We start from the raw sequence: 25,898 nt of genomic DNA, 5'->3' as shown, positions 1-25,898 counted from the left end.
GAGCATATGTAATAAGCTGGCAGACTGCTGGTACAGACATGCTTCCTTTGGCCAGTACAGTGTATTAAAAACCAGAGAATCTGGCAAACCGGGACCCACATGCTGACATGGTGAAAACTAGCAGTGCACGTGCTTCCCGGTCTGCCAGATCCTCCTCCTCCTCCTCCCTCTCCCAACCTTTTTGTCTTACATCTGGCTTCATTCACTTACTTCACCTGCCTAACTCCTTTAGCCTAGATGATTAAGCTTATCGACTACTTCTATCTAAATATGTCGAATTCTGTAATGTTGTTAAAATGTACATCAAGTTGATTCCCCCATTAAGGAAGAATTCATTTTGATTCTAGTACTTACAGTGAAGGGCTGTCTGGACAGCCAGAAGATAGAAGAAAATAGAAGGGAATTACAAAAAGAGAAACAGGAGAATAAAGAAAAACGTCCAGCTCGCTATAGGTCAACGATGCCTTTCTTATGGCAATGTAAACCAAGGCGCTACTGAAATTGAGAAATTAGTCGCATCCTATAAAGCCTAGTTCTTAAAACACCAAATGAATGAAACAAGAAATAATCATAAGTGAACACAAGCAAAGCAGAGGTTCTCATCCTAGTTTAAACAACTGGACTTTCCACCACCCTACATCTAGCTCCAGAGCTGCAGGATTCACATGGTTCTTAAAAAGCGCTTTCGGGGGCGCCTGGGTGGCAGTTAATAGTCAGTTAAGCTAACAGGTAATAGTCAGTTAAGTGTCTAACTCTTGGTTTCGGCTCAGGTCATGATCTCACGGTTCGTAAGTTTGCGCCCCATTTTGGGCTCTGTGCTGGTAGTGAGGAGTGTGCTTGGGATTTTCTCTCTCTCTCTAGGTCTCTGCCCCTCCCACTCTCTCTCTCTCTCAAAATAAACTTAAAAAAAAAAAAAAAAAGGTACTTTCACCCACATCTTGCATTCTCAGTTAAGCCTCAGAACAACCCACTGCACAAACTAAAAAACTCAACAGAAGTTTTGTGACATGCCCAAGGTGATTTAGCTAACTAACTAGCTAAATCACAGAGATGAGACTCAGAGGTCTTCTGAGCCAAATCCACTGCTGTCTTCACCAAAAACAAACAACATGCAACAGAACCACTGGAAACTTTCTACACTAGCAGGTCAAAATCCACCTCGAATTTTCTCTCATTTTTCAAGTGAGCAACACATAGGACCTGGGGGTCTCTGTTTTATGGATTTAATCTATATATGAAAGACAAGGCAAACTACCAGATAAACTCATTTCGACTCAAGTCTTACTGTTATACTTCTGCATCTGTGATATATTCAAGCATCTGGTTAACTTTCTTCTACTGAGTGCTATGAAGTGCAGCCTTCTGTATACCTGGTAACACAGCTCAGCGAGTTGAGGAGATTCTCTCACTGCCACTGGACCTGTTCTCCCTTCAGTTCCTTTCTCCAAGATGTTTAAAATGGCATGAAGGCACGTTCGAGGGCAACCTAAGACTCCTACGTGAAACCAAAAAGAAATTCAACTTTTAAATTTCTGCATTAAAACATTAAAATACCTTTAGAAAAGTTAAATTCCATAAACATATGTTCTACTGTAAACACCCTTTCAAATACTGACACCGAAAATTAATAAATGCTAATTTTCCAAGGCTTAATTTGTCCAGACTTGGTCTAAGTCCTAAAGATTGACCTACCACATGACCTCTCACTTTCAGTGAATTATCCCATGAGTCCAGAACTCAAGGAATGATCACTTAGCTAAACAAATACGACAAGAAAGAAATGTCTGTGTGTCTTATGGCTGTACCTGGATCCTGTAGGTTTGTGGTACTGACAGGCCTCTTCAATTCAAAGCCCAACAGGTAGAGAGCAAGATTGGGTGGATTGCGCTCCAGAGAGGTTATGAGAAGATTCAAGATGTGGATTCTTGTTTCCTGACGGATTCCAGCTAGTTTCTTCTCAAGTTCTGATCCTTCATGTGGAAACCCACAAAACAAAATTACAAAACAAAACAAAAATCAACATAAGCCACACTTAAATATATATAGCTTGCATTCCAAACCTCCATGTTCTTCCTCAAGTTTACCTCATTAGCCATCACAGTGAGTTCACATTTGTTGAAGAGGTTTCCACAAAACCTTACAGGTTTGTACCAGCAGATTTCCAAACTTCTCTATCATCGCCAATAGACAGTTAACAGTTTTCTTTATATTAAGTATTTATATAAAGTAAAAAATGAATACATTAATATAAGATATACCCTCTCCTAGAGGCGCCTGCATGGCTTAGTCGGTTAAGCGTCCGACTTCAGCTCAGGACATAATCTCACAGTTCGTGAGCCTGAGCCCTGCGTCGGGCTCTGTGCTGACAGCTCAGAGCCTGGAGCCTGCTTTGGATTCTGTTTCTCCCTCTCTCTCTCTGCCCCTCACCCACTCACACTCTGTCTCTGTCTCTCTCTCTCTCAAAAATATACAAACATTTAAAAAATTAAAAGAAAGAAAGACATACCCTCTTCTAGACGTACAAATTCTTCTGTGTCTTCACTATCCAAACATTCCACAAATCCAGCCATCAACTTCTGACTTACACTCTGGAGTCATATAAAGATTTGTTAAAACACAAATTTATAAAGTTCTTTAATAATGTGAGAGAAACTATGATAAATGTGATATACATTCACAAACATTTGTCTCTAAAGAAAAAAGGCAAATCTCTAAAGTATTTAGGTTTCAGTTACACTTTTAATAGGAAACTCAGTTCCTGAAATAGTAGTAAGTTAGCTCTCTATAGAAATAATTGAAGAAACAAAATTTTCTTTAAATGTTTATTTATTGTGAGGGAGAGAGAGAAAGAGTGCAAGCAAAAGTGGGGGAGGGGGGGAGAGAGAGAGAGAGAGAGAGAGAGAGAGAGAGAGATGGAAGTGAGGGATGGAGGGAGGGAGAGAGAGAGAATCCCAACACAGGGCTCGATGTCACAGGCGTGAGATCATAACCTGAGCTGAAATCAGGAGTCAGATGCTTAACCAACCGAGCCACTCAGGTGCCCCAAGAAACAAAATTTTTAACACTTTCTCGGTTTCAAAACTTGCTTCTCCAATTTTCTTTCCCAAAGAATCAAATCAGCTTTAAAAAAAAAAAAATACATTAAATTGCCATCTCATGATCTCTTCATTTATATACCCAATGGTATGGGATCTTAACTAAAATAAAATATAAAATTCTCATCTTCTCTCTTTACAAATGTTTTGCCTGTCACCAGTTTTATGTTTCTGGACTGAGAGATTAGATACTACTTAATCTCCTCGAGGAATATAGCAGGATGTTAAAACTGGTCATAATAATTCATACTCAAATGTATATGAGTGAGGGGCACCTTGGCTGACTCGGTTAAGCATGAGACTTCAGCTCAGGTCATGATCTCAAGGTTTGTGAGTTCGAGCCCCGCGTCGGGCTCTGTGCTGATAGCTCACAGCCTAGAGCCTGCTTCGGATTCTGTGTCTCCCTCTCTCTCTACCCCTCCCCTGCTCATGCTCTGTCTCTGTCAAAAATAAATAAACATTAAAAACATTTTTTTAATATGAGTGAGCTGAGAACCTCACCTACTACATCCCCTATCATGTAGTTTTCAAGAACCTCATCCAAAGGCCAGATTAGACATCAATATTTTACTATAAACAGTGGTTCTCAACCTGGGTGGTACTGACACTCCAGATGGCACCTTGGGAAATATGTGACGCCAGGGGCACCTGGGTAGCTCAGTGGGTTAAGTGCCCAACTCTTGATTTCAGCTCAGGTCACAATCTCATGGTTTGAGTTCAAGCCCCATATTGGGCTCTGTGCTGACAGAGCAGAGCCTGCTTGGGATTCTCTCTCTCTGCCCCTCCCCTGCTCATACTCTTTCTCAAAATAAATAAATAAACTCAAAAAAAGACAAAAAGAAATATGTGAGAGCCTTCTGAGTTGTCAAAACCAGAGTTTACTACTGACAGACAGTGTTAGGGGACTAGGGATGCTAAGAGTCTTGCAATATGAGCAAGAGTGACACACAAAATGAAGATCTGTCCCATCCAAAATGCCAGAGTAGTCCCTGTTTTAAAACACTGCGAAGGAGGACACCACAAAATATAACTAGCTAAAAGCAGTGGTTTCTAACATGAAGATACAATGGGACAAACGCCTATAATGAAGGAAAAAAAGCAGCAGATTCCCCAATAGTAGCTATTCAGCGAGCTATTCGGAATAGAAAGGGACTATAAATTGGATTAAATGAACATCTGAAAACTGTCTATGGTGCAATAGCCAATGGAGTGACACAAATGTAAGTCACCAGAAAGCCACAGAAGTAGACAACTCAACAGTGAGAAACACTGAGAATTGCAGAGGCTCCCTCAGATTGTACCCAACTGACAGAGGGAGAAACAACAGATGCAAAATACAAGCAGAAGCTGCACTTACAAACCTCATCACTTCAACTGCTCTATTAGAGGAGCAACAGTCCCGCTACGTCCTCCTGTCCACGCACGACAGCACAGACAGCACAATCACACACTACAGCCTGTGCACTGTCACTGCGGATGGCGACATCCGCAAACACGAATCACAGCCCAGTTGATGAACAGGTTTCACCATCATATATAAATCTACTTACTCTCACAGAATTGTTTCATAAACAAGAATATGATTCCTCTAATAGACAACTGTGACTTCCATACGTACTCAGAATGACCCAAAAGAAGTAACAACATGGGGTGTCTGGGTGGCTCGGTCGGTGAAGCATCCGACTTCGGCTCAGGTCGTATCTCACAGTTTGTGAGTTCGGGCCCCGCATCAGGCTCTCTGCTGTCAGCATGGAGCCTGCTTCAGATCCTCTGTCCCCGTCTCTCTCTGTTCCCTCCCTCTCCCTCTCTCTCTCTCAAAAAATAAATAAACATTAAGAAATAACAAGAACATCAGTTACCTGGTCATGTGTGAAATCTCCAACCAATTTTATCTGAATATTGGAGTTACAAGAGATACAGCAGAGGATCTTGGCACTTTCAAAAGCCAATTCGGGATTAGTATTGCCATGATATAGGTATCTTTAAAACAAGAAAACATTTGAGGAACAATTGACACAACTTTTGGCTTTTAAAACACTCTTCTCAACAAAGAACATATAGAATCAGGGTCGTAGAGCACTCTTGGGTAAATTAGACAATGACTTCCATTCTAACTAGATACAGTCTATTATGGGTTGAACTGCATTCCTCCAAAATTCAATCGCCGATACTGAACCCAAAGTGAACTTTTGGAAACAGGGTCTTTGTAGACACAGTCAAGTTAACGTGAAGTCATTAGGGAAAACCCTGGTCCAACGACTGCTGTCCTTATTAAAAGGGGGAATTTGGAATAGATACGCACACAAGGAGAACGCCATGTGAAACTGAAGACAGTAATCGGGGTGATGTCTCTGTAAGTCACAAAACAAACAGTGCCAAGCAAACCACTGGAAGCTAGGACATATACAGTGAGAAGTTTGCTCCCTAGCCTTGTCCTCCAAACACCCAGTCTCCCTACAGGAGACAAATAGTACCAAAGTAATGTCATTTTATACTTAGAAATGTTTAGGAACAGAATCCATTAAGGAAGAAGAAAAAGAAATTGTAAAGGTCAGAGAAATTAAAATCAGAGGGGCTAAGGAAGGTAAGAACAAAACGAGCCCCACTTACCCCACTCGCCAAGTAATGAATGAGAGATCTGATCAGACTTGGAAATCAAAGGTAGAATGCCCACGTGATTTTATTTAGACATTTTTCTACCTACAAATGTAACTTACCTGGCAATATTCACCACATTATCGGCCTTCTTAGTTCTGGGATTGATTCCCTGTAATAGCTGTTCTAAAGGAGAGACTATTAGAGCCAGCTGACTCTCTCTTAGAAGATCCATAAAGAGATTTTCCTTTTGCAGAGTAAGATTGAGAAGGGCAAGGCAGTGCTGCACCGCTTTCTCCAGATGCTTCTTCCCTAGAAAAAATTACAAAGAAAATTAGAAAGTTCTACATGAATCTTAAAAACACATAGTTCTTAGGAAAACAAGCTAAAGGACAAATTCTGGACTCAAAAAGCCCTCAGAAGGTCACTTACAGCAGCAACTTCATAAAACTGTTCACTCGAGCAATTCACAGTAATTTGGTAACTCAAGATTCTTTGTATGCAATGGCCTCTCGTCATTTTCCCTGATCTCTTCCTTGATTATTTAAAGCAATGGTTCTCGGATGGGGGTGATTTAGGACCCGAAAGACACCTGGCAAGGTCTGGAGATACTTTTGGTTGTCACAACTGGGAAAGCACTACAGGGATCTAGTGGGTAGAGCCTACAAAGCACAGGACGGCCCCCACAACAAAGATTTTTATCTTTGAATGTCAGTGTGAATGGTGCCAAGACCTGGTAAGCGATTTAGAGTGATACATGCTCATTGCAGAAAACGTGCAAATAAAGAAATTGAGAATTTGAACAAGGATCACCCATAAACCCACCATTCAAATTTAAAATACATGGGCTCTCGAGCCAAACTGCCTAAATTCAAATCACAGCCCTAAAACTTGCTGCAGATAAAGATGCAAAACCTCTCTCTTGCACAATTTCCTTATTTACAAACTGGAAGTAATAACATCTACTACAAAGGGCTTTTGTACAGATTAAATGTGTTAAATGTGCTCTTAACAGCACCAAGTACATACGAAGCACTCAATAAACCATGATAATTAGCAGTAATAATGATATTAAGTGAAATTTATCAAACACTGTATCAGGCACGATAGTAAGTGCTTTGACAAATACCATATGGACAAGAAACAAAAAGTGCATTAGATTTAAATGTAAGCACATTAGAGATATCAAAGTGAAAGAAAGATCAATATAATTACCTATAAAAGACCATGCAATGAAACACAGTTCTACTGACAGTCTCTGTACCTCACTCTTTCACTTTTAATATACTTTGCTTGTATGACTCACTGAAACCACCACTGTGGATACAGAGAATCTTACAGTGAAAAAGGACTTCAAAAATCATCTCTTTCAAACCTCCATTTATAAAAAAAGAAAATATCAAAACTGTTTTCAAGACGTTAAGACATTCAGGCACACACCAGGGAAAGGGGCATAGGTATCCAGCTGCTTAACGCCTTCCTCCAGCAAACTAAGAGCAAGCTCCAACGTTGGTGACTCATTCAGAAGATGATACATCAGACTAAATCCTGGTGGTTTGTAGGCTATGATTTCTTCTCCTAAATAGAACATAACACAGTCCAGGAGATGGTCAGTTAGTATTTTTGTCATACCCTTGATTTATATGAAATATACGAGACTTGTAAATTAAATGGCATCTAAACGGGCTACTTTCAATTTAGAGACAATGGCACAAACTGTACACAGTGGTAATTCCCAAAGGGCTGATTTGCTCATAGTAGTTAGTTACCTATGTTAACTCCTTAAAGGATCTATAAGGAGGTGTTCTTTCTTTCATTCAGCAAAATTTTACTTTATTTTCTCTTGCTCAGAACAATTAAAATAACTAAAACAATGTAACAAAAAAAGATTATATCCCAACTTAATTCATTAACTTAGAAATAATCTGTATCTTATATATATAAGTTATAAATAGCTTTATCAATAGTTGACAGCATACTTGGAAGTGATAAATTACCTTGTAATTCCACAAACTGGTCTACAAAATCTTCAAGTTGAGGCTCATAATCTCTGAGCAATTTATAAAACACTTCCAAAACAACCTCAGCAACTTCCCACTATAGAAAGAGACAAATATTACAGTAATGATAAAACAGTCCAAGGTGACGGCCTTATTAAGCTTTTCATTCCTCCCACTTTTCTCCAGAACATGACTGAAGTCCCTTCTCCAAAGTGTCAAATATTTCATATTTTCTCTAAAATTCTCAGGTTGTAAAGGGGCCGAGAAATCATCTAACCGCCCTTATATCACAAAGAAAGCTAATGAAGCTCAGAGCATGAATAACTTCCCCAAACCATAAAGCTTGGTAGCAAACATGCTGGAAATTAAGCCCTAGACTTCTATTCCCAGACCAGTATTGTATCTTATATGACTCTAGCCAAACAAGTTAAGAAGATTCAAGGGACGCTTGCCCCTAATGGACCCATTAATATCTTTTTGTTAAAAATAGTTTTTTAAGGGGCACCTGGGTGGCTCAGTTGGTTAAGTATCCAGCTTTGGCTCGGGTCATGATCTCACAGTCTGTGAGTTCGAGCTCCGCATCTGGCTCTGTGCTGACAGCTCAGAGCCTGGAGCCTGCTTCTGATTCTGTGTCTCCCTTTTTCTCTGCCCCTCCCCTGCTTGTGCTCTTTCTCTCTCTCTCTCTCTCAAAAATAAATGTTAAAAAAAATGATTTTTAAAAGCTATGTGACGAGGAAAAATATTTATGCCAAAGGAAAAACATGTATAATAGTATAGATGGCAAAATTAAAACTTTGTTCTAAAAACAATTCCACTGCAAAGAATTTATTAAGGCTGAGGCTGGTAACTGTAGTTAGGGTGGTTTTTTAAATTATTATTTTAAAATAATTTCCACTACACATAATTTTATCAAGGCTGAGTCTAGGAATTAGGATTATACAGTGATTTTTTTTATTATTTTTAAATTATCCACCTATCTATATTTTCCAAAAACTTCAAGATCACTTATTTAAGTAAAAAAGGCTTATTATCACCACATAATGAATGATTTTAGGATTTATAAATATATATACTAGCTCTATGTCTATGTTATTTATCTCAATGTAAAGCACTGTTTTTGTGAGAAGCTACTGTTCTAAAATACAGTGACAGAAGTTAAACCTGAAGAAGACTTTCAAGTGAAAAGAATCCATGAAGTTGAGGAAAAATGCCTGAGGGTAAATATGTTGGGGTGGAACTGAAATCAGTGGTAACTAGGGGAAACAGCAGCACTGGAAGGGTCCAGATGCATGAATGAAAAACAGTAACCCCTGGCAAGAACATGGCTGACTCAAGATCTAAACCCTTAGGTCATAATGACCTTTTTAAGAAAAGGCAAATAAGGTACTTGAGACAAGTGTGAAAACGTATCAGAGCATTTTGCTGAAGAGGTCACAATTACCAGCATCCATTATTCAGCATCTGAAATGCCTTTTATTAACAAGGCATGGCTGCTGTCATTGTTTTCATCCAATAAGGAAATAGATGTTAAAGAGGTAATTTTAGGACTTAAATGTACACCTCTCCCAGTATTTATTTTAACTATGTGAGAAGCAAAAATCATAAAACAACAGACAAAAAATGAGTTTCAGTTATTTGGGACTAAGTATTAGAAACAAACTGTGTCCAATGAAAGGGTAATAATGAATACGTACACCATGCTACATACAAGTAATGATTATGCAATCAATGAAGAGATGGTTTTCAAAGAATCTTTGATGGCATGAAAAAGTGCTCATGATACTGTATTTAGTGGCCAAAAAGAGATACAAACGAATGTTAACTATCTCAATTTAAGCGCACGTGCGTGCGTGTGTGTGTGTGTGTGTGTGTGTGTGTGTGTATATACGTATATATGAAGAAGGATACGTTATCCTTCCTTTGGCAACAGGATTATGGATAATATAATTTCTTCTCACATTTTTCTATAGTTTCCTAATTGTCCCAAATTAGCACAAACAAAATTATTTTTATAATCACTAATATAACAACAAATAAACCCAACAGGTTCAAAAACAGCAAATTATAAAGTAGAAATGTCCCTACAAGATACATCCAAGCGTATTCTGTGAGGCAATAAACATTATAGACTAAGTGAATTACGTCAGAATCTGAAAGGGTCTCTTACATAGCTTAGTGGTTATGAGCTTGAATCTGGAATCAGAGTCCTAGGTTCAAATCCTGGTTCTGGACCTTAGGCAAGTTCCTTAACCTTGCTAAGCCTCCATCTGTAAAATGGGAATGTTCATAGTACCTGCCTCACAGTAATAATGGAATTATATAAGATGATATATACAGTAAGTTCAGTTGCGAGTGTGTCGCAACCAGAGGAAATACGTATGTAAATGTCAGTGCTCCCTCAGCCTCCATCCCTGGCAAACATAACTGACAGATCATAATACGTCTTCCTATCATGACAAGGCTCCATAATCCAGAAGTGCTACTAATCAAGAGAAATTGGTGTGCAAGTTTCAACTTATTTCAATCTCTAAACTAAATCACCTCAATAAAGGATGATACGTTTCCAACTGACAAAGGTGTGACATTTTTGGTTCAATTTTGGTCAAAATGTGTTCAGTTAAGGATCTGAGTAACTATGAATTTGTATCAATTGAATTACCGTCACTAAAAAGTCAGTGCTTTGGTTTTAGTGCCCAAATTCATTTTTTTTTTTTTTTTTTTTTTTTATATAGAATTTTCTTTTTTTTTTTTTTTTTTTTTTCAACGTTTATTTATTTTTGGGACAGAGAGAGACAGAGCATGAACGGGGGAGGGGCAGAGAGAGAGGGAGACACAGAATCGGAAACAGGCTCCAGGCTCTGAGCCATCAGCCCAGAGCCTGATGCGGGGCTCGAACTCCCGGACCGCGAGATCGTGACCTGGCTGAAGTCGGACGCTTAACCGACTGCGCCACCCAGGCGCCCCCCAAATTCATTTTTTTTAATGCACATAAACTAATCAGATCACGGACATCTCTGTGTTAAAACTATGAATTTTACTGATTGCCAAAAGCTAAAATGAATTTACAGCATCTCATACCTTTAATAAGAGAAAAAGCAGCAATAAACGAGTAAGGAGAAAATAGGTTTTCTCTGTATATTACCTTTTCAGCTGCTCTCCGGTAAGCTCTTGTGCGGAATCGGAGAAACACAGAATCTCTAAGGAACTGCAAATAAGGGTCAAAGCCAGGGGGCCTCAGGCCAGCACCTAAATTAGAAGGAAATGAGCTCTCCACCAGGGTACTAATAAGCTGGCAAAAGGCCCGAGTCAACGGGTATTCTTCACACCGGGATTCTATTTCATTTAGTTCAACCTTCCAAAAGAAAAAATAAAGAAATTTAGTAATATGAAACCATCAGCTATAAAGTACACAACATTTTGCAGACATTGACTCACTAGTATTGAGCTAGTCATCATAATTATCATCACACCAAAAGATACATTATCTCACCATTTTTCATTTAGAGGAAAAGACACCAAAGTATCATATAAATTGAATTAACCAGATGGAAGAATTTCAAATTCCCATGTATTGTTCCCAGGTGTGAATTAAAAATAGAAATCTTCTATGTTTCTTTATGAAAAAGAGAGGGGGAGTGTAGAGAGAGAAGCAAAGAAACTAAAACAAGTAAATTCTCACTTCAGGTTGACCCAAGTAATCCAATTAAACTGGGTTCAACGCAAACTTTCAGTTTGGGTGGCTGCCATAGAACATCCTTTCCCAGCTCTGAAACCTGAAGTATTTTGCTTCCTCTCAGGAAAAATGTCATGTCCATTTCAACACTGACCAGACAACACTTCAAATGAAAACATATTAAACTTGAAAATTATAAGGAACCTCACAGGGTATAAGAATACTTTTTGTTAACTTTCATCATGTGAATGTACGAGTAGAGCATTTAAACTCAAAGGAAAACTTTACCTCGATACCAATCGCTTGCCTCTGGCTTGGAACCCTTACGGTCTGCAGTATCTTAAAATGATAAGAATGAGATGTTAGAAGCATTCCCTACTCCTCAATGAAAAGCAGTGACTCTGTAATATAAACAGTAATATTCACACCCACAGGTGTGTGTATCTTATGATGCTAATCAGAGAGGACAATTGAGAAGTCTCTGATGGACTTTCATCAGCAACTGTGCAGGGTTCAGGTAGAAGCTCCAATTATTTGGGCTTCAGAAAACTGATGGTTTCTAAGTGCACATGAGATGTATTTTCAGCAAATTTCCTGAGATATTCCAGGAATGAATCTTAAGAGGATTTATGGGACAAAAATCTCACCAGTGTTCAAGACCAGCCCTACTATTAGCACCAGAAAACCAATAATTAAATTTGTCAAGAACAGGTTTGAACAGGTTTCTTATGTGGGCAAAAGTTTTGAGTTTAAGCTGTTCCGACCTGACCTTGCTAGGAACATAGAGCAGTATATGGTATAGTTAATTACGCTTAATGTCATGTTACTTGACATTCTTACAAGTTGAAAATATACTATCAGGCAGCAGCCTTTAAAAAGAAGTCTTGTTCTAAGGATAGAAATGTCTAAACCCACTCATACTGCATTTTCGTTATAAAGGAGCAGTATAAGCACTTAGGACATGAAGTACTGACACACTTCTAAATGCAAAAATGAAGCATTAATACTAAACCAAAAGTGACTCAGCCTCTCGGTACATACCAGCTCCCTTCATTTTGCTCTTGCTAAGTATCATTACATCTTCAGGACACAGGTTAGAAAATAACTAGAATATTTTACTGCTTCAAAACAAAGTTACAATCACCGGCACCTGTACGTTGTAGTGTTTTTTAGACAAACACATATTCCATCTCACCATTTTCCTAGAGTTATTTCTGTAAAGCACATCATTAGTCTCCTTTTTAAATTTAGCATATACATTGAATAACTACACCTTCACAGAAAAATGCCAATACGCTTTACGTCTAAAGAAAGTTGAAAGAGAGATTCTTCATTCTTCTCGTGTGGGACAGGAGGACACAGACGAAGCAAAAAAGAAAAGCGGATGTTCCCCACATTTAATGAATACAAATAATGCCTGTAGGCTCTTATCCTCCTGGTCTCAAGGACGAGTTGAGGAATTCTGTCCATTTATTAATTTCTCACAGACACTGAAAAACAAAGTCTTAAGAGAAGAACCCATCTCCAGTAACCTAGTGAAGCTGTCAACTGATCCAAGAGAAAAACCCAAGGTGGCTCGTTTCTGATGCTATGCTCAGTACTATAGTCGTAACTGTCTAACTGGGAAGGTCATGGTATACTGTGAGTTGCGAACTGGATGCTCTTGCTTCTGCCACAGTATCAAGCCTCACTTCCCAAACTGTAATAAATAAGAGAGCTTGTAATACTACCTGAGTGTATTCCAACGACTGCCAGAGGGAAGCAGCAATTTCAGGAGATTTTCCAAAAGCTGCAAGGGTCTTGAGCAGCTCTGCTTTTAGAACAGGGGGAATGCTGCATTGCAGGAGTCCCAGGATCACCACAACCGGGGTCCACTGAGGATGCTCACAGAGTGCCAGACGAGCATTTTCACTCTGGGAATTGAACACAAAAAGAACAAGAAGGACTTTCCATTTTTAAAAGCTAAGAAAAATGACCAGCAATAATCTAAATTGCTAGCACTTATACCGAGTATTCAAAGGCCTAATACATACTAAAACAAAGAGAAGCTTATGGCTTATGTGTGAAGTCTATCAGTGGATCATATCAGATTACTGCTCAGTCAATGTAAAGAAGAGGGGAGAAACAGCCTTTTACAATTCCTTTTATAGCTCTAAGCGTGGAAAATAATACATATGAGATAAATGGTCGGCCAGGGTCACATAAATCTTAACCTAAGCACTGTCAATCCTGCCTGAAACAATGTAATATATTTTTTTACTATATGAATAAATGCCATTTCAATTTTTGAGAAAAAAATGAAGATATATATGGTATCAAATACCACTCCATTTTAATTCAATAAGAAGTAATTACTATCTTCATGTTTTAATGTTTAATAATGTTAATCCTGGAAAAACTAAAAGGCCCTATTCCTATCTTCAAGACAGAATGTCTACACAACTTTGCTCTAGGGTATAAGAGAAACAAGTAGAAGAGATTTCTGAGCAGAGAAATTATATAATGAAACTAATGTTTCCTATGAAGACTAATTTGGGGGGCTCCTGGGTGGTCCAGTTGGTTAAGCATCTGACTCTTGATTCTGGCTCAGGTCATGGTCCCCCCGGTTGTTGAGACTGAGTCCCGAGTCAGGCTCTACACTAGCAGCACAGAGCCTACTTGGGATTTTCTCTCTCTCTCTCTCTCTCTTTCTCTCTCCCTCTCCCTCTCTTCCCCCCGCCACCCCACCCATCCCCTGTTTGCACATGCTCTCTCTCAACATAAATAAACATTTAAAAAAAATTTAAAGACTAATTTGGCAGTAGCAGGTGAGATGGTTTGGTGTAAGGAGAGAATAAAAGAGTAATTCAGTAAATAACTTTTCTTTTTAATTAAAAATATTCTTGGGGTGGGGCGCCTGGGTGGCGCAGTCGGTTAAGCGTCCGACTTCAGCCAGGTCACGATCTCGCGGTCCGTGAGTTCGAGCCCCGCGTTGGGCTCTGGGCTGATGGCTCGGAGCCTGGAGCCTGTTTCCGATTCTGTGTCTCCCTCTCTCTCTGCCCCTCCCCCGTTCATGCTCTGTCTCTCTCTGTCCCAAAAATAAATAAACGTTGAAAAAAAAAAATTAAAAAAAAAAAATATTCTTGGGGTGCCTGGGTGGGTCAGTCAGTTAAGTGTCACACTTCGGCTCAGGTCATGATCTCATGGTAAGTGAGTTCAAACCCTGTGTCCACCTATGTGCTGATGGCTCAGAGCCTGGAACCTGCTTCAGATTCTGTGTCTCCCTCTCTCTGCCCCTCCCCCCGCTCTCACTCTGTCTCTCTCTCTCTCTCTCAAAAATGAATAAACATTAAAAATAATGATAATAAAAAATTTCTTGGGGCAGGGCACCTAGGTAGCTCAGTTGGTTGAGCGTCTGACTCTTGATTTTGGCGCAAGTCATGACCTCATGGTCATGGGATCCAGTACTGCAATGGGCTCAGTGCTGAGCATGGAGCCTGCTTAAGATTTTCTTTCTCTTTCTCTTTCTCTCTCTCTCTCTCTCTCTCTCTCTCCCCTCCCCCCCATCCCCTCCCCTGCTCTCTCTCAAACTAAAAATTTTTTAAAGTAAAAATTGAAAAAAAATTCTTAGGGCACCTGCGTGGCTCAGTCGGTTGAATGTCCGACTGTTGATATAGCTCAGGTCAAGAACCTAGGGTTATGGGATTGAGCCCCACATCAGGCTTTGTGCTGAGTGTGGAGCCTGCTTAATATTCTCTCAATGTCTCTGTCTCTGTCTCTCTCCCCTTCTGCCCCCTCCCCTGCTTGCAGTTTCTAAAATTTAAAAAAAAAACAAATTTTTAAAAAATATTCTTTACGCATAGATACACACCAACAAATACCTACGCTAGGGAACCTTCTAGAAGGATGTGAATCCAAACACTGATTCTTATTTGCCCTTCTATTTTCTTTCAGGCACATGCTACTTATTATTTTCACGTTAGCTGACGGCAATAAGTAGAGCTACCGTTACATCCTCTGAAGGTAAAGAAACACAGAGCCTAAAAACAGAATTCTGTGTGCAAAATTCATCACTTATAAACTTCAAGCATTTCACAAACGTCTGGGATCTTCTCAAAATGCCCCCGTGCTAGAAAACAAATAAAATTACACTCTTACATACTGTGGATGATAATTACCCAAGTAATGATGGTGGATGTGAGCTGTAAAAAGGCAATGAGCCCATCCTGCTCCTTCTGGGTGATGCCACGTGAAGGAAGGTGACGGTACTGGACACTATCTGCACTTGGAAGATCCTTCCGGAGATGCTCATGGTAAAGCATTAAGGAGTGAAAGAAATGTTCCCAGGAAACAGGACTGCCACCTGTTCCCTGAATATTTTCAACTGTAAAGAAAGACAGCATAAAATTTTCTTTCAAAAATGTCTATGCATTTGCTTGGAAATGGAGGGAGAAAATAAATTGAAAACAATAAACTGTGCCTTTATCCTAGATAAGCAGAGTATGTTGTCTTGTCTAGAATAAGCAGTGTGTTGAAAATGGGGTAGGATCCATCTGTGAGCTCAGTCTCTGGATTAATTTTTCTTCAGGGCTAAGAACAGGTGGTACCCAGGCACATGCAAAAGTAAATTACGTGGATGTCAGTTACCTATTTTATATCCATAAGAGTTCTCTGTGTTGTCCTGTGACTACACGGGGCTCCTTTCCCCAACAGCTAATTCCCAAACGTGAGCTTAAATTCCCACAGAGAGAGATAAGGACAGTCTAGATTTGTAATTTACACTACTCCGCTACATACCAAGCACAGGGCAAGATAAGCAGGCCTTGACAGAGTAGTCAAAACACTGGCCTTGGAGCTAGGCAGAGCTCAATTCCAATCATGGGACCTACCAAGCAGATGTTTAATAACTATTTCTTTCTCTTCTCTTTTCCAGTGTTTCAATTTAACCAGACTCAAGTCTGAAAATTAAATGAGGAAATTGGGAGAGGGTTGACAGAGAAACTGTAAGAAGAGAAATTTAGAAAACAAGTACTTATGAATTAAAAAAAAAATCAAAATCATATGGCAAGGGTATATAGTATGCATTGAATACCAGATGTGTTCTTGGAAGTTTTTATATATTAATTCTGATTTCTTTTTTTTTTTTTTTTTTTTAATTTTTTTTTTCAACGTTTATTTATTTTTGGGACAGAGAGAGACAGAGCATGAACGGGGGAGGGGCAGAGAGAGAGGGAGACACAGAATCGGAAACAGGCTCCAGGCTCTGAGCCATGAGCCCAGAGCCCGACGCGGGGCTCGAACTCACGGACTGCGAGATCGTGACCTGGCTGAAGTCGGACGCTTAACCGACTGCGCCACCCAGGCGCCCCTTAATTCTGATTTCTTAAACTGAATTGTATCTAACAAAGTCAACGGGAAAACTCCCCAACCTATGAGACCATAATTAAGGCATCACTATGCATAAAGCTCCCAAGGTACTTCTTTCCCATTATTATAAAAATAATTTATACACCTAGTAAAACTTAGTACAAGTAACCAATATTCTTTAACAGGCAGGGGAACAGTGAGTTCAAGAATGTCATGGGGCACCTGGGTGGTTCAGCTGGTTAAGCGTCCAACTCTTAATTTGGGCTCAGGTCATGATGTCACAGTTCGTGAGATTGAGCTCCATGTCAGGCTCCATGCTCACAGCACAGAGCCGGCTTGGGAGTCTCTCTCTGACCCTCCCCCGCTCATTCTCTCTCAAAAAACCCAAACAAAACAATGTCACAACAAACTTAGATAACATCCAAGTTTCTCTTACCGTGACTACTACCATTGACTTTAAGCAGGCTGAAACAGTAGTGGGCGCACTGGGGCCCATTGGCTAATCCTTGGAGCATTTTCAAATAAGGAATGTAAATCGTTGGAGGCAACAGGTCACCCATTTGCCTAACAAACTTTGACAAGACGACCTGAAACAGGGAAAAATCAATAGTTTACATAGCATGGATTAACTAGTGAAGACTACATATGAACTAAAACTAAGTGCACTGATTTAATGCCTCAAAGATAAAATAATTTGGTATTCTACTTATGAAAAATTATTTTTTCAAGATTGTCACTAGCAACTTAATCAATTATAGAATTTTCTGTGAACAAAAAGCACATTTGTTTCAAAACATCTCAATGCCACAGAACATAAGGCTACTTACATTTTAAATATGTAAAACAATCGAAGAAATTTACTCCTCTAAAATAAACCAGCAAAGTCAAATATACTTGGAACCCACGGTTCCTGAATCCCAGTCAAATTTAGTATGAAGACCCAGGAACCTGAAAGAATTTTGGAGGGTAGCCTAAAAATACTGTTTTCTGTTCTGGCTAATACCACATTCCCACATTCCTGTTCTGTAAATCCACTTCTTAGTTTTCCCTTTTATCTTTGCTTATTCCTTAAATCTATTAACAAATAAAAATGCTATTCAGACACTCAGTCTCATTGGTTGGATTTCAGAACTGAAAATGTTACTGGTCTCTGGAAGTTATTGTTAAATCTATTAGAACAGTGATTTTTCTAATTATGGAGAAAATTATCCTTATTTTTAAGAGATAGTCACTTATCCAGTAAAAGGTGAAATGTCATGCTGTCTATAAGTTACTTTCATGTACTCCAGAAAAATAAAAGTAGTAAAAATAACAGCAGTGGATGAAGCAAACGAGGCAAAATGTTAACAGCTGTTAAATTAAGATGTTCGGTGTTCACTATAATTATTCTCTCTTCCATGTTCCAAATATTTCATAAGGATTTTTTTAATCTTCAAAAATTTTAATCACTCCTTCTCCAAGACATTTTTGTAAATGGGGAGAAAAGTGAAACAATAAATGTAACAAATGCAGTAAAAAGAAAAGGTGTGTGATCTCAGCCTCTAGCATAACTAAAAATTATTCAACATGAAAGACTCCAGAATACGAAATCCCAAAAGATGAAGATCGATACTGCAATCCATCTTATTTGCTACTGTGTATCATACTTCAGTTAATATAGGACAGAAAATGGACTTTTTCCTACATATTTTACTGATTCATTCTGTCATCAATTCTAACTTCTCAGCCTTTCCTTTTAGTACCTACACCTATCCTAACCTCCCCAACTTGTTAAGAATGGTGTATATTGGGTTATTGTCATGCCTATTGGGGACAAACTAATAAATAAATACCAGTAACATTCAAGCAAGTGACACATAGAAAGACTAGACACCTTTCTATGATTGGACACATAGCTAATATGTTACCTAAGACTGACTACATAAACTCCAAAATGATCAGAACTTAAATTTAACACTTTCAAATTTCAAAAAGGAAAAAAGCGCAAATTTCTAAAGGTTACACAAGTAGTCATTTGTGTTAACAGCAATTAGGAATTAACATTTCTTCACGGTTCAAGACTCCCACTTACACCAAGGCAGAAAAACAGAAAAACTAAGAGCTTACCTGGCGTTGAGGGGGTCGCTGATGAGCCACCCCAAGGTAAGAACCTATGATAGTGGAAGTCTGAAGAGGCTCTGAGGGACACCAATATTCCAGAGCAAGCTCCAGATTAAAAGCGTTCTTTTTATATAGCTCACCAATCTGCAAAGAATAAGCAGACACTGGGTGAAAATGCCTCTAACTCAAAAATTACCTTGAATTGAAAGTTTACATTTTTATGGAACTCAATTATTTAAGATCTTACAGCTGAACCTTCCCAAAGTTAGGGAGTAAATAATGGAAGGAGGGAGAGATGACCATGCATCCAGTGTAATGGCTTACCAAGAGCATTAAGTGTTCCAGATCCCTTCTAAGTGAAATGGGAGGTTCATTACCCATCTGCATACTCATGTGAATCATTCGAGCATCTTCATCTGCCCGATTCCTCAACTGTTTTACCTATTAAATGCATTGCATACAGTTTAATAGGGAAATTTATTATATGGGTTAATAATACTGAAAACAGGAAACCAGCCAACTGTCTAAAAGTGATTACACAAAAGAAAACCTGTTATAACATCTATTCCACTTTAATGACATAACAAAATATACTAGGAATTTTAGTATGATATCACCATCCATAATTTATATCTTAAAACTTCAATGCATTTTCCACTACAGAGAAAGTGAGTTTAACAACAGTGTTTCTGAACGGGAACATTACTACATTTTAGACAGGACATTTCTTCACTGGGCTGGATCATCCTGACCACTGCAGCACAGTTTAGCACCCCTGAGCTACCTACTGGCTACCAACAACTCCACCACAGATATTATAACAAGCAACACTGGTGCCATTCATTTCCCCAGCATGCTCTGAACGCTATTATTGCCCTGGCTGAGAACCATTACCTTATAAACATTCATGTGAACTGGGGCGCCTGGGTGGCTCAGTCGGTTGAGCGTCCAACTTCGGCTCAGGTCAAGAGCTCACAGCTCTTGAGGTCGAGCCCAGCATTGGGCTCTGTGCTGACAGCTCAGAGCCTGGAGCCTGCTTTGGATTTTGTGTCTCCCTCTCTCTCTGCCCCTCCCCTGCTCATGCTCGCTCGCATGCTCTCTCTCTCTCTCTGTCCCAAAAATAAGTAAACGTTAAATAAAAAATTTTTTTAATAAAATAAAAGGGGGGGGGGCCTGGGTGGCTCAGTCAGTTAAGCGTCCTACTTTGGCTCAGGTCACGATCTCACAGTTCATGGGTTTGAGGCCATTGGGCTCTGGACTGGCAGCTGGGAGCCTGGAGCCTGTTTCAGATTCTGTGTCTCCCTCTCTCTCTGCCCCTTCCCAACTTGTTCTTTCTATCAAAAATAAATAAACATTAAAAACAAAAACCAAAACAAAAAGCTAGACAAACCCACAATTACAGGTGAGGATTTCAACACTCCTCTCTCATTATTTTTTAATATTTAGTTATTTTTGAGAGAGAGAGAGACAGAGCACAAGCAGGGGAGGGGCAGAGAGAGAGGGAGACACAGAATCCAAAGCAGGTTCCAGGCTCCAAGCTGTCAGCAAGAGCCCAATGCAGCACTTGAACTCACGAGCTAGGAGATCATGAGTTGAGCTGAAGTCAGAAGCCCAACCAACTGAGCCACCCAGGCGCCTCCCTCTCTCATTATTCAATAGAACGAGTATGTGAAATTAGTAAGGACGTCAAAGACTTAAACACTATTAGCAACTTTACCTAACTGGCATTTACAGAATACTCCACATAACAGCAACAGAATATACATTCCTTTCATGTGCACACAGGACATTTTCCAAGTTGACCATATTCTCAAACATAAAGCAAACCTCAGCAAATTTAAGATAACTGAAATCCTATAAAGTATGTTCTCTGACCACAACTAAAATAACCTAGAAACCAGTTGCAGAGAGACACCTAGAAGCTCTCAAATATTTGGAAATTAAACAATGCCACTTCTAAATAACTCATCGATCAAAGAAGCCTCAAGGAAAATTACAATACATATTAAATTGAACAAAAAAGAAAGCAACATATCAAAATTTATGTGACACAGCCTAAAGCAGTAATTAAGAGATAAGTGTTCTAGAGAAACTAAATGAGAAGCGAAAATTAAACCCAACAAAAGGGAGAAAAAAATAAAGAGCAGAAATCAATGATAGCAAAACAAAGTAAAAGAAAATCAAGGAGGGGCATCTGGGTGGCTCAAGTGGCTCAAGCATCCGACCCTTGATTTCAGCTCAGGTCATGATCTCATAGTTCGTGAGTTCGAGCCCCACATTAGGCTCTGTGCTGACAGCACAGGATCCTCTCTCCTTCTCTCTCTGTCCCTCCCTCCCCGTCTCAACAATAAATAATAAAACATTAAAAAAAAAGAAAAGAAAAGAAAAGAAAATCAATGAGGCCAAAAGGTGGTTCTTTGGAAAGATCAATAAAATTGATAAGCCTCTAGCCAGGCTAATTAAGAAACAAAAAGAGAAGATACAAACTATCAAAATTAAGAATAAGAAAGGAAACATCATCACAGAACCTATATACATGAACAGTATAATAAAGGAGTATTAGGAATAACTTTAATGTCAATCAATCTGAACGAAAAGGACAAATTCACTGACAAATACAAACCAGTTTGTTCAAGAAGAGACAGATAACCTAAATACTCCTGTATCAAAAAAAAAAAACCCTCCAGTATCCCCAATTGTGTGAATTGTTTACCCTATTCAAACCACTGATTATCTTTCCATAATCAAAGTCCCATCTGGACTACTGATTAGGAAAAACTTTAAGTCTTAAGCTCTCTAAGGCTTCATTTCTACAAATGTAAAATGAAAGGATTAGCAGGCTTCTTCCTATTCCAAAATTCTGTGGTGTTAATCTATCAAGTCCTCAAAGGTTACTGAGGGTTCAGGTTATCTGTTAAAGTATTCCTTGAATGGGGCACCTGGGTGGCACAGTCGGTCAAACATCCGGAGTCTTGATTTCAGCTCAGGTCATGATCTCACAGTTCATGAGATTGAGCCCCATGTCAGGCTTGGGATCCACTATCTCCCTCTCTCTCTGTCCATCCCCTGCTCATGCATACACGTGCTCCCTCCTTCTCTCTCTCTCAAAATAAATAAACTTAAAAAACGTTCTTCCAAGTATTCCTTGACTATTCTAGTCCTAAGGGAGCTATCCTTAGCCTATATAAATTCATAGTAGTTTACTCTCTATACCTCTCATTTACCTACTTTTACTACCTAATCTCTCCAACTAGATTCTAAATTCTTTGCTGATAACGAATGAGTCTCCTACTTATTGGTCTTCTTCACAACACCTAGAATACATAGTACCTGGCACACAGAAGAAACTCAACAAACACTTAATTCGTTAAATAATGAATAAGCACTGCACTCCTTGTTTGTTGCCATTTGAGGTACCTTTTCCATTTGCCTGATGTGTTTCAGGAGGTATGGTACCAAAACCACACAATATTACAAATGTAGGTACTCTGGGGTGCTTTTTTATGTTTTATTTTATTTATTTATTTTAACATTTGTTTATTTATTTTGAGAAACAGAGAGAGCTCAAACAGGGGAGGGGCAGAGAGAGAGGGAGACAGAGAATCCCAAGCAGGTTCTGCGCTGCCAGCATGGAGCCCAACACGGGGTGTGAACCCACGAACTGTGAGATCATGACCTTAGCTGAAGGCAAGAGTCAGACACTTAACCAAATTAGCCACCCAGGAGGCCCTGGGGTGCTTTTTAAAATACACACATAAAAAGTGAATTCATAGGGCTTTACTCCCTCATTTACTTCCTGCCCTCACTTTGATGGCTTTCTTGGCACAACACTGCACAAAACACATACACTCTCATGAAGCCATCTGACATGGCTCATAGTTATAGATCATACTGATAGCTTGAATTCTTTATTCAAAAGTAGCCTTTGCATTACTTGTAAGCAAGCAGAAGCCCATTTATACACTAATTAAGAGTCTAAACAATTATCTATAAAACTGGAAATTTTCCACTATGGCTCTTCCAAATCATATGTAAAAATATATCAATAAGGCAAACCTAAGCACTGATCCCTGGGATAGCATGGTATTAATACTTTTCTACCCATAGTGATTTAACTATTACTTTCTCCTTATTAACTATTCTCAGCGTCAAATATATTGTTCTTTGAAGCTTATTCTCAGTTAACAGGTCTTATTTCATTTTCATGAGTTACTAATTCAAAAGCTGTAACACAACTATTGCCAAATTACGTTCTGTAGTAAAATATTTTACTAGTTTCTAAAACATAAAGTTAGCTAATTGATCGGTTCTATTATCTCATAAAAATCTTCTACTACTTTGTACTCATCCTATATTATTACACATACCTTCATTGGCATGAGTGCAAGGAAATCTGTGATGAGATTATGGATTCTACGAATATAAAATTCCTCCTGATAGAAGTTTTCTGACACCACCACGGATTCAGTGAGAAACAGGAAAACATTGTCAGCAATTGCAAGCTCTGCCATTGCTTCATCTGCTTCTGTGAATTCAGCCAGAGCTAGAAATATATTTTAAAAAACAGCACATGGAGAAAATTTATTAGACTATAGTATTTCATAATACTCCGCTGATGTTTCAAAATTCAGGTTATCTTCTCAACCTTCAAGCATGTCTATGTTAAAACTAAGACTGTACCCACTGTAACTGACTCACAAACTCAAAAGAGCTACTGAAAAAGTACATTAGAAAACCATGGGGCACCTGGGTGTCTCAGTCAGTTGAGCATCTGACTTCGGCTCAGGTCATGATCTCGCAGTTTGTGAGTTCAGGCCCCACATCAGGCTCTGTGCTGCCAGCTCAGAGCCTGGAGCCTGGCCGCTTTTGGATTCTGTTTCTCCTTCTCTCTCTGCCCCTCCCCTGTTCATGCTCTGTCTCTGTCTTTCAAAAATGAATAAACACACACAAAAAAATTTTTTTAATAATAAAAAAAGAAAGAAAGAAAGAAAGAAAGAAAGAAAGAAAGAAAGCCATGTACTCCTATTGACAATAGCCAAAGTATGGAAAGAGCCCAAATGTCCACTGACTCATGAATGGATAAAGAAGATGTAGTGTGTATATATGTATGTGTGCGTATACACACACACACACACACGCATGTCATATATGCGTGTGTGTGTGTGTGTATATATATTGTAAAAACACACACACACAAACAGAATTATTACTTCGTGATCAAAAAGAATGAAATCTTGCCATTTGCAACAATGTGAATGGAACTAGAGTGTATTATGCTAAGCGAAGTAAGTCATTGAAAGACAAAATACCATGATTTCACTCATATGTGTAGTTTAAAAAACAAAACAGATAATCATAGGGGAAGGGAAGTGAAAGTAAGATAAAAAATGAGAGGGAGACGAGCCATAAGAGACTCTTAAAATACAGAGAACAAATGGAGGGTCGCTGGAGGGGGCGTTGGGTCAGGGGATGGGCTAAATGGGTGATAGGGATTAAGGAGGGCACTTGGGATGAGCAAAGGGCATTCAAAGTACTAAACTCTATCCCAGAAATCATTATTACACTATATGTTAACCTGGATTTAAATGATAAACCAACCTTGTATTCCTGTAAGAAACAACACTTGTGAGAAAGAAGAAAAGAAGAAAAAGAAAAAGAAAACCATGTGCTCTTCTCAGTAACATGAGTGATAAATAATTTCTTCAGAGATACATGATGTAATACTGAAATAATCAGGGAATTATTATCAAAATATTAACAAACTGATGCTTTAATCTCAATGAAATGAACTAGATCATTCAGAAAAAGTCTTCACAACTAATAAGACCAAAACCTGAACATGACCACCTAAGTAACTCTTCTAATTTGGTAACCAAGTAGCAAAACTTAAAAACTAAACCTTAACCTAAAGACAAACTGGTCTACTTGTAACTTTTTTTAGCTTTTTATTTGAAAAACTTCAAACAGGTATCTATCAATATATAGACCAATAATATAATGAAAACCACACACCCATCATCTAGCTTCGATATTATCTATCCATTTACAGTTAATTTTATCTCCTCTAGATCTCCATGTGTTTCCAAATTAGATGAAAGCAAATGCCAGACTATTCAATATTTCACTCATAAGTATTTCAGTATACAACTCAAAAAGATTCTTTTTTTTTTTTTTTTAATTTTTTTTTTTTCAACGTTTATTTATTTTTGGGACAGAGAAAGACAGAGCATGAACGGGGGAGGGGCAGAGAGAGAGGGAGACACAGAATCTGAAACAGGCTCCAGGCTCTGAGCCATCAGCCCAGAGCCCGACGCGGGGCTCGAACTCACGGACCGCGAGATCGTGACCTGGCTGAAGTCGGACGCTTAACCGACTGCGCCACCCAGGCGCCCCAAAAAAATTCTTTAAAAACAAAAGAAAAATAAGTGATACATACAAATACCATTATATCTCAATATCATTAAATCTTCAAAAAATTCCTCAGTATCAAATATCCACAAAGTAATCAAATTTACAACCATCCCATGAATGTTATAAAAGATATTAGTTTGGATTTTTGCTTTTTGTCTTTTGTGCAATCTGTTTGCTTGAATCAGGATCCAAATAAGATCCACAGATTGCGTTTGAGTGATACATCTGTAGTGGGCTCCTCCTGTATCTTTTCAATTTTTCAAAACCTTGCCCTTATCTGCAGTAGAAACTAGACTTTTATCCTGTAGAGTTTCCACAATGGTTTGACATCCATCCCAGTGGTACAGTTAACATATTCCTCTGTCCTCTGTTTATATTAAAAGTTGGCAGTTTGATCTACAGACTTTACTTATGTTCAATTTTTTGGTAAAATATGTCATAGGTACCGTTATGTCCTCAAGAAATAGATTGCTATTTACTTCTTTTAAATGTACATATAAATTGTTAGATAACCTTGTGGTAATCCGGCTTTGGGTAAGAACTGCTACGTAGTTTGTTCTGCTTGAGCATCATACAAATCAAATACATAGGGCGCTACTCAAAGTACATTTTCTTTTTCCTTTTCTTTAAGAAAGAGTGCGAGCAGGGGAGGGACAGAGAGAGAGAAGAGAATCTTAA

At 38.8% G+C, this 25,898-nt stretch overlaps 1 protein-coding gene across 2 annotated transcripts in view; it reads right to left on the bottom strand.

Moving 5' to 3' along the window:
- Window positions 1–25,898, bottom strand: part of NUP205 (nucleoporin 205) — an 86,124-nt gene that overhangs the window by 41,086 nt on the left and 19,140 nt on the right. For both annotated transcript variants that reach the window (XR_006716570.1, XM_045495776.1), the window contains exons 8-22: window positions 23,177–23,352; window positions 19,134–19,250; window positions 18,816–18,953; window positions 17,146–17,296; window positions 15,521–15,726; window positions 13,094–13,276; window positions 11,652–11,702; window positions 10,833–11,042; window positions 7,688–7,787; window positions 7,131–7,268; window positions 5,813–6,002; window positions 4,955–5,075; window positions 2,507–2,588; window positions 1,806–1,970; window positions 1,371–1,495 (exon numbers count right to left, since the gene is read on the bottom strand). Coding sequence is in view for 1 of the 2 variants with exons in the window: in XM_045495776.1 (XP_045351732.1) it covers window positions 1,371–1,495; window positions 1,806–1,970; window positions 2,507–2,588; window positions 4,955–5,075; window positions 5,813–6,002; window positions 7,131–7,268; window positions 7,688–7,787; window positions 10,833–11,042; window positions 11,652–11,702; window positions 13,094–13,276; window positions 15,521–15,726; window positions 17,146–17,296; window positions 18,816–18,953; window positions 19,134–19,250; window positions 23,177–23,352 (2,153 nt within the window). In the remaining variant the exon portion in view is untranslated. The remainder of the gene's footprint in view (window positions 1–1,370; window positions 1,496–1,805; window positions 1,971–2,506; window positions 2,589–4,954; window positions 5,076–5,812; window positions 6,003–7,130; window positions 7,269–7,687; window positions 7,788–10,832; window positions 11,043–11,651; window positions 11,703–13,093; window positions 13,277–15,520; window positions 15,727–17,145; window positions 17,297–18,815; window positions 18,954–19,133; window positions 19,251–23,176; window positions 23,353–25,898) is intronic.

The sequence above is a fragment of the Leopardus geoffroyi genome, chromosome A2 (genome assembly GCF_018350155.1).
Source record: "Leopardus geoffroyi isolate Oge1 chromosome A2, O.geoffroyi_Oge1_pat1.0, whole genome shotgun sequence".
In the NCBI taxonomy this organism is placed as follows: Eukaryota; Metazoa; Chordata; class Mammalia; order Carnivora; family Felidae; genus Leopardus; species Leopardus geoffroyi.
Note: the sequence above shows the minus strand (reverse complement) of the source record. Positions and strands in the feature narration are given on the sequence as shown.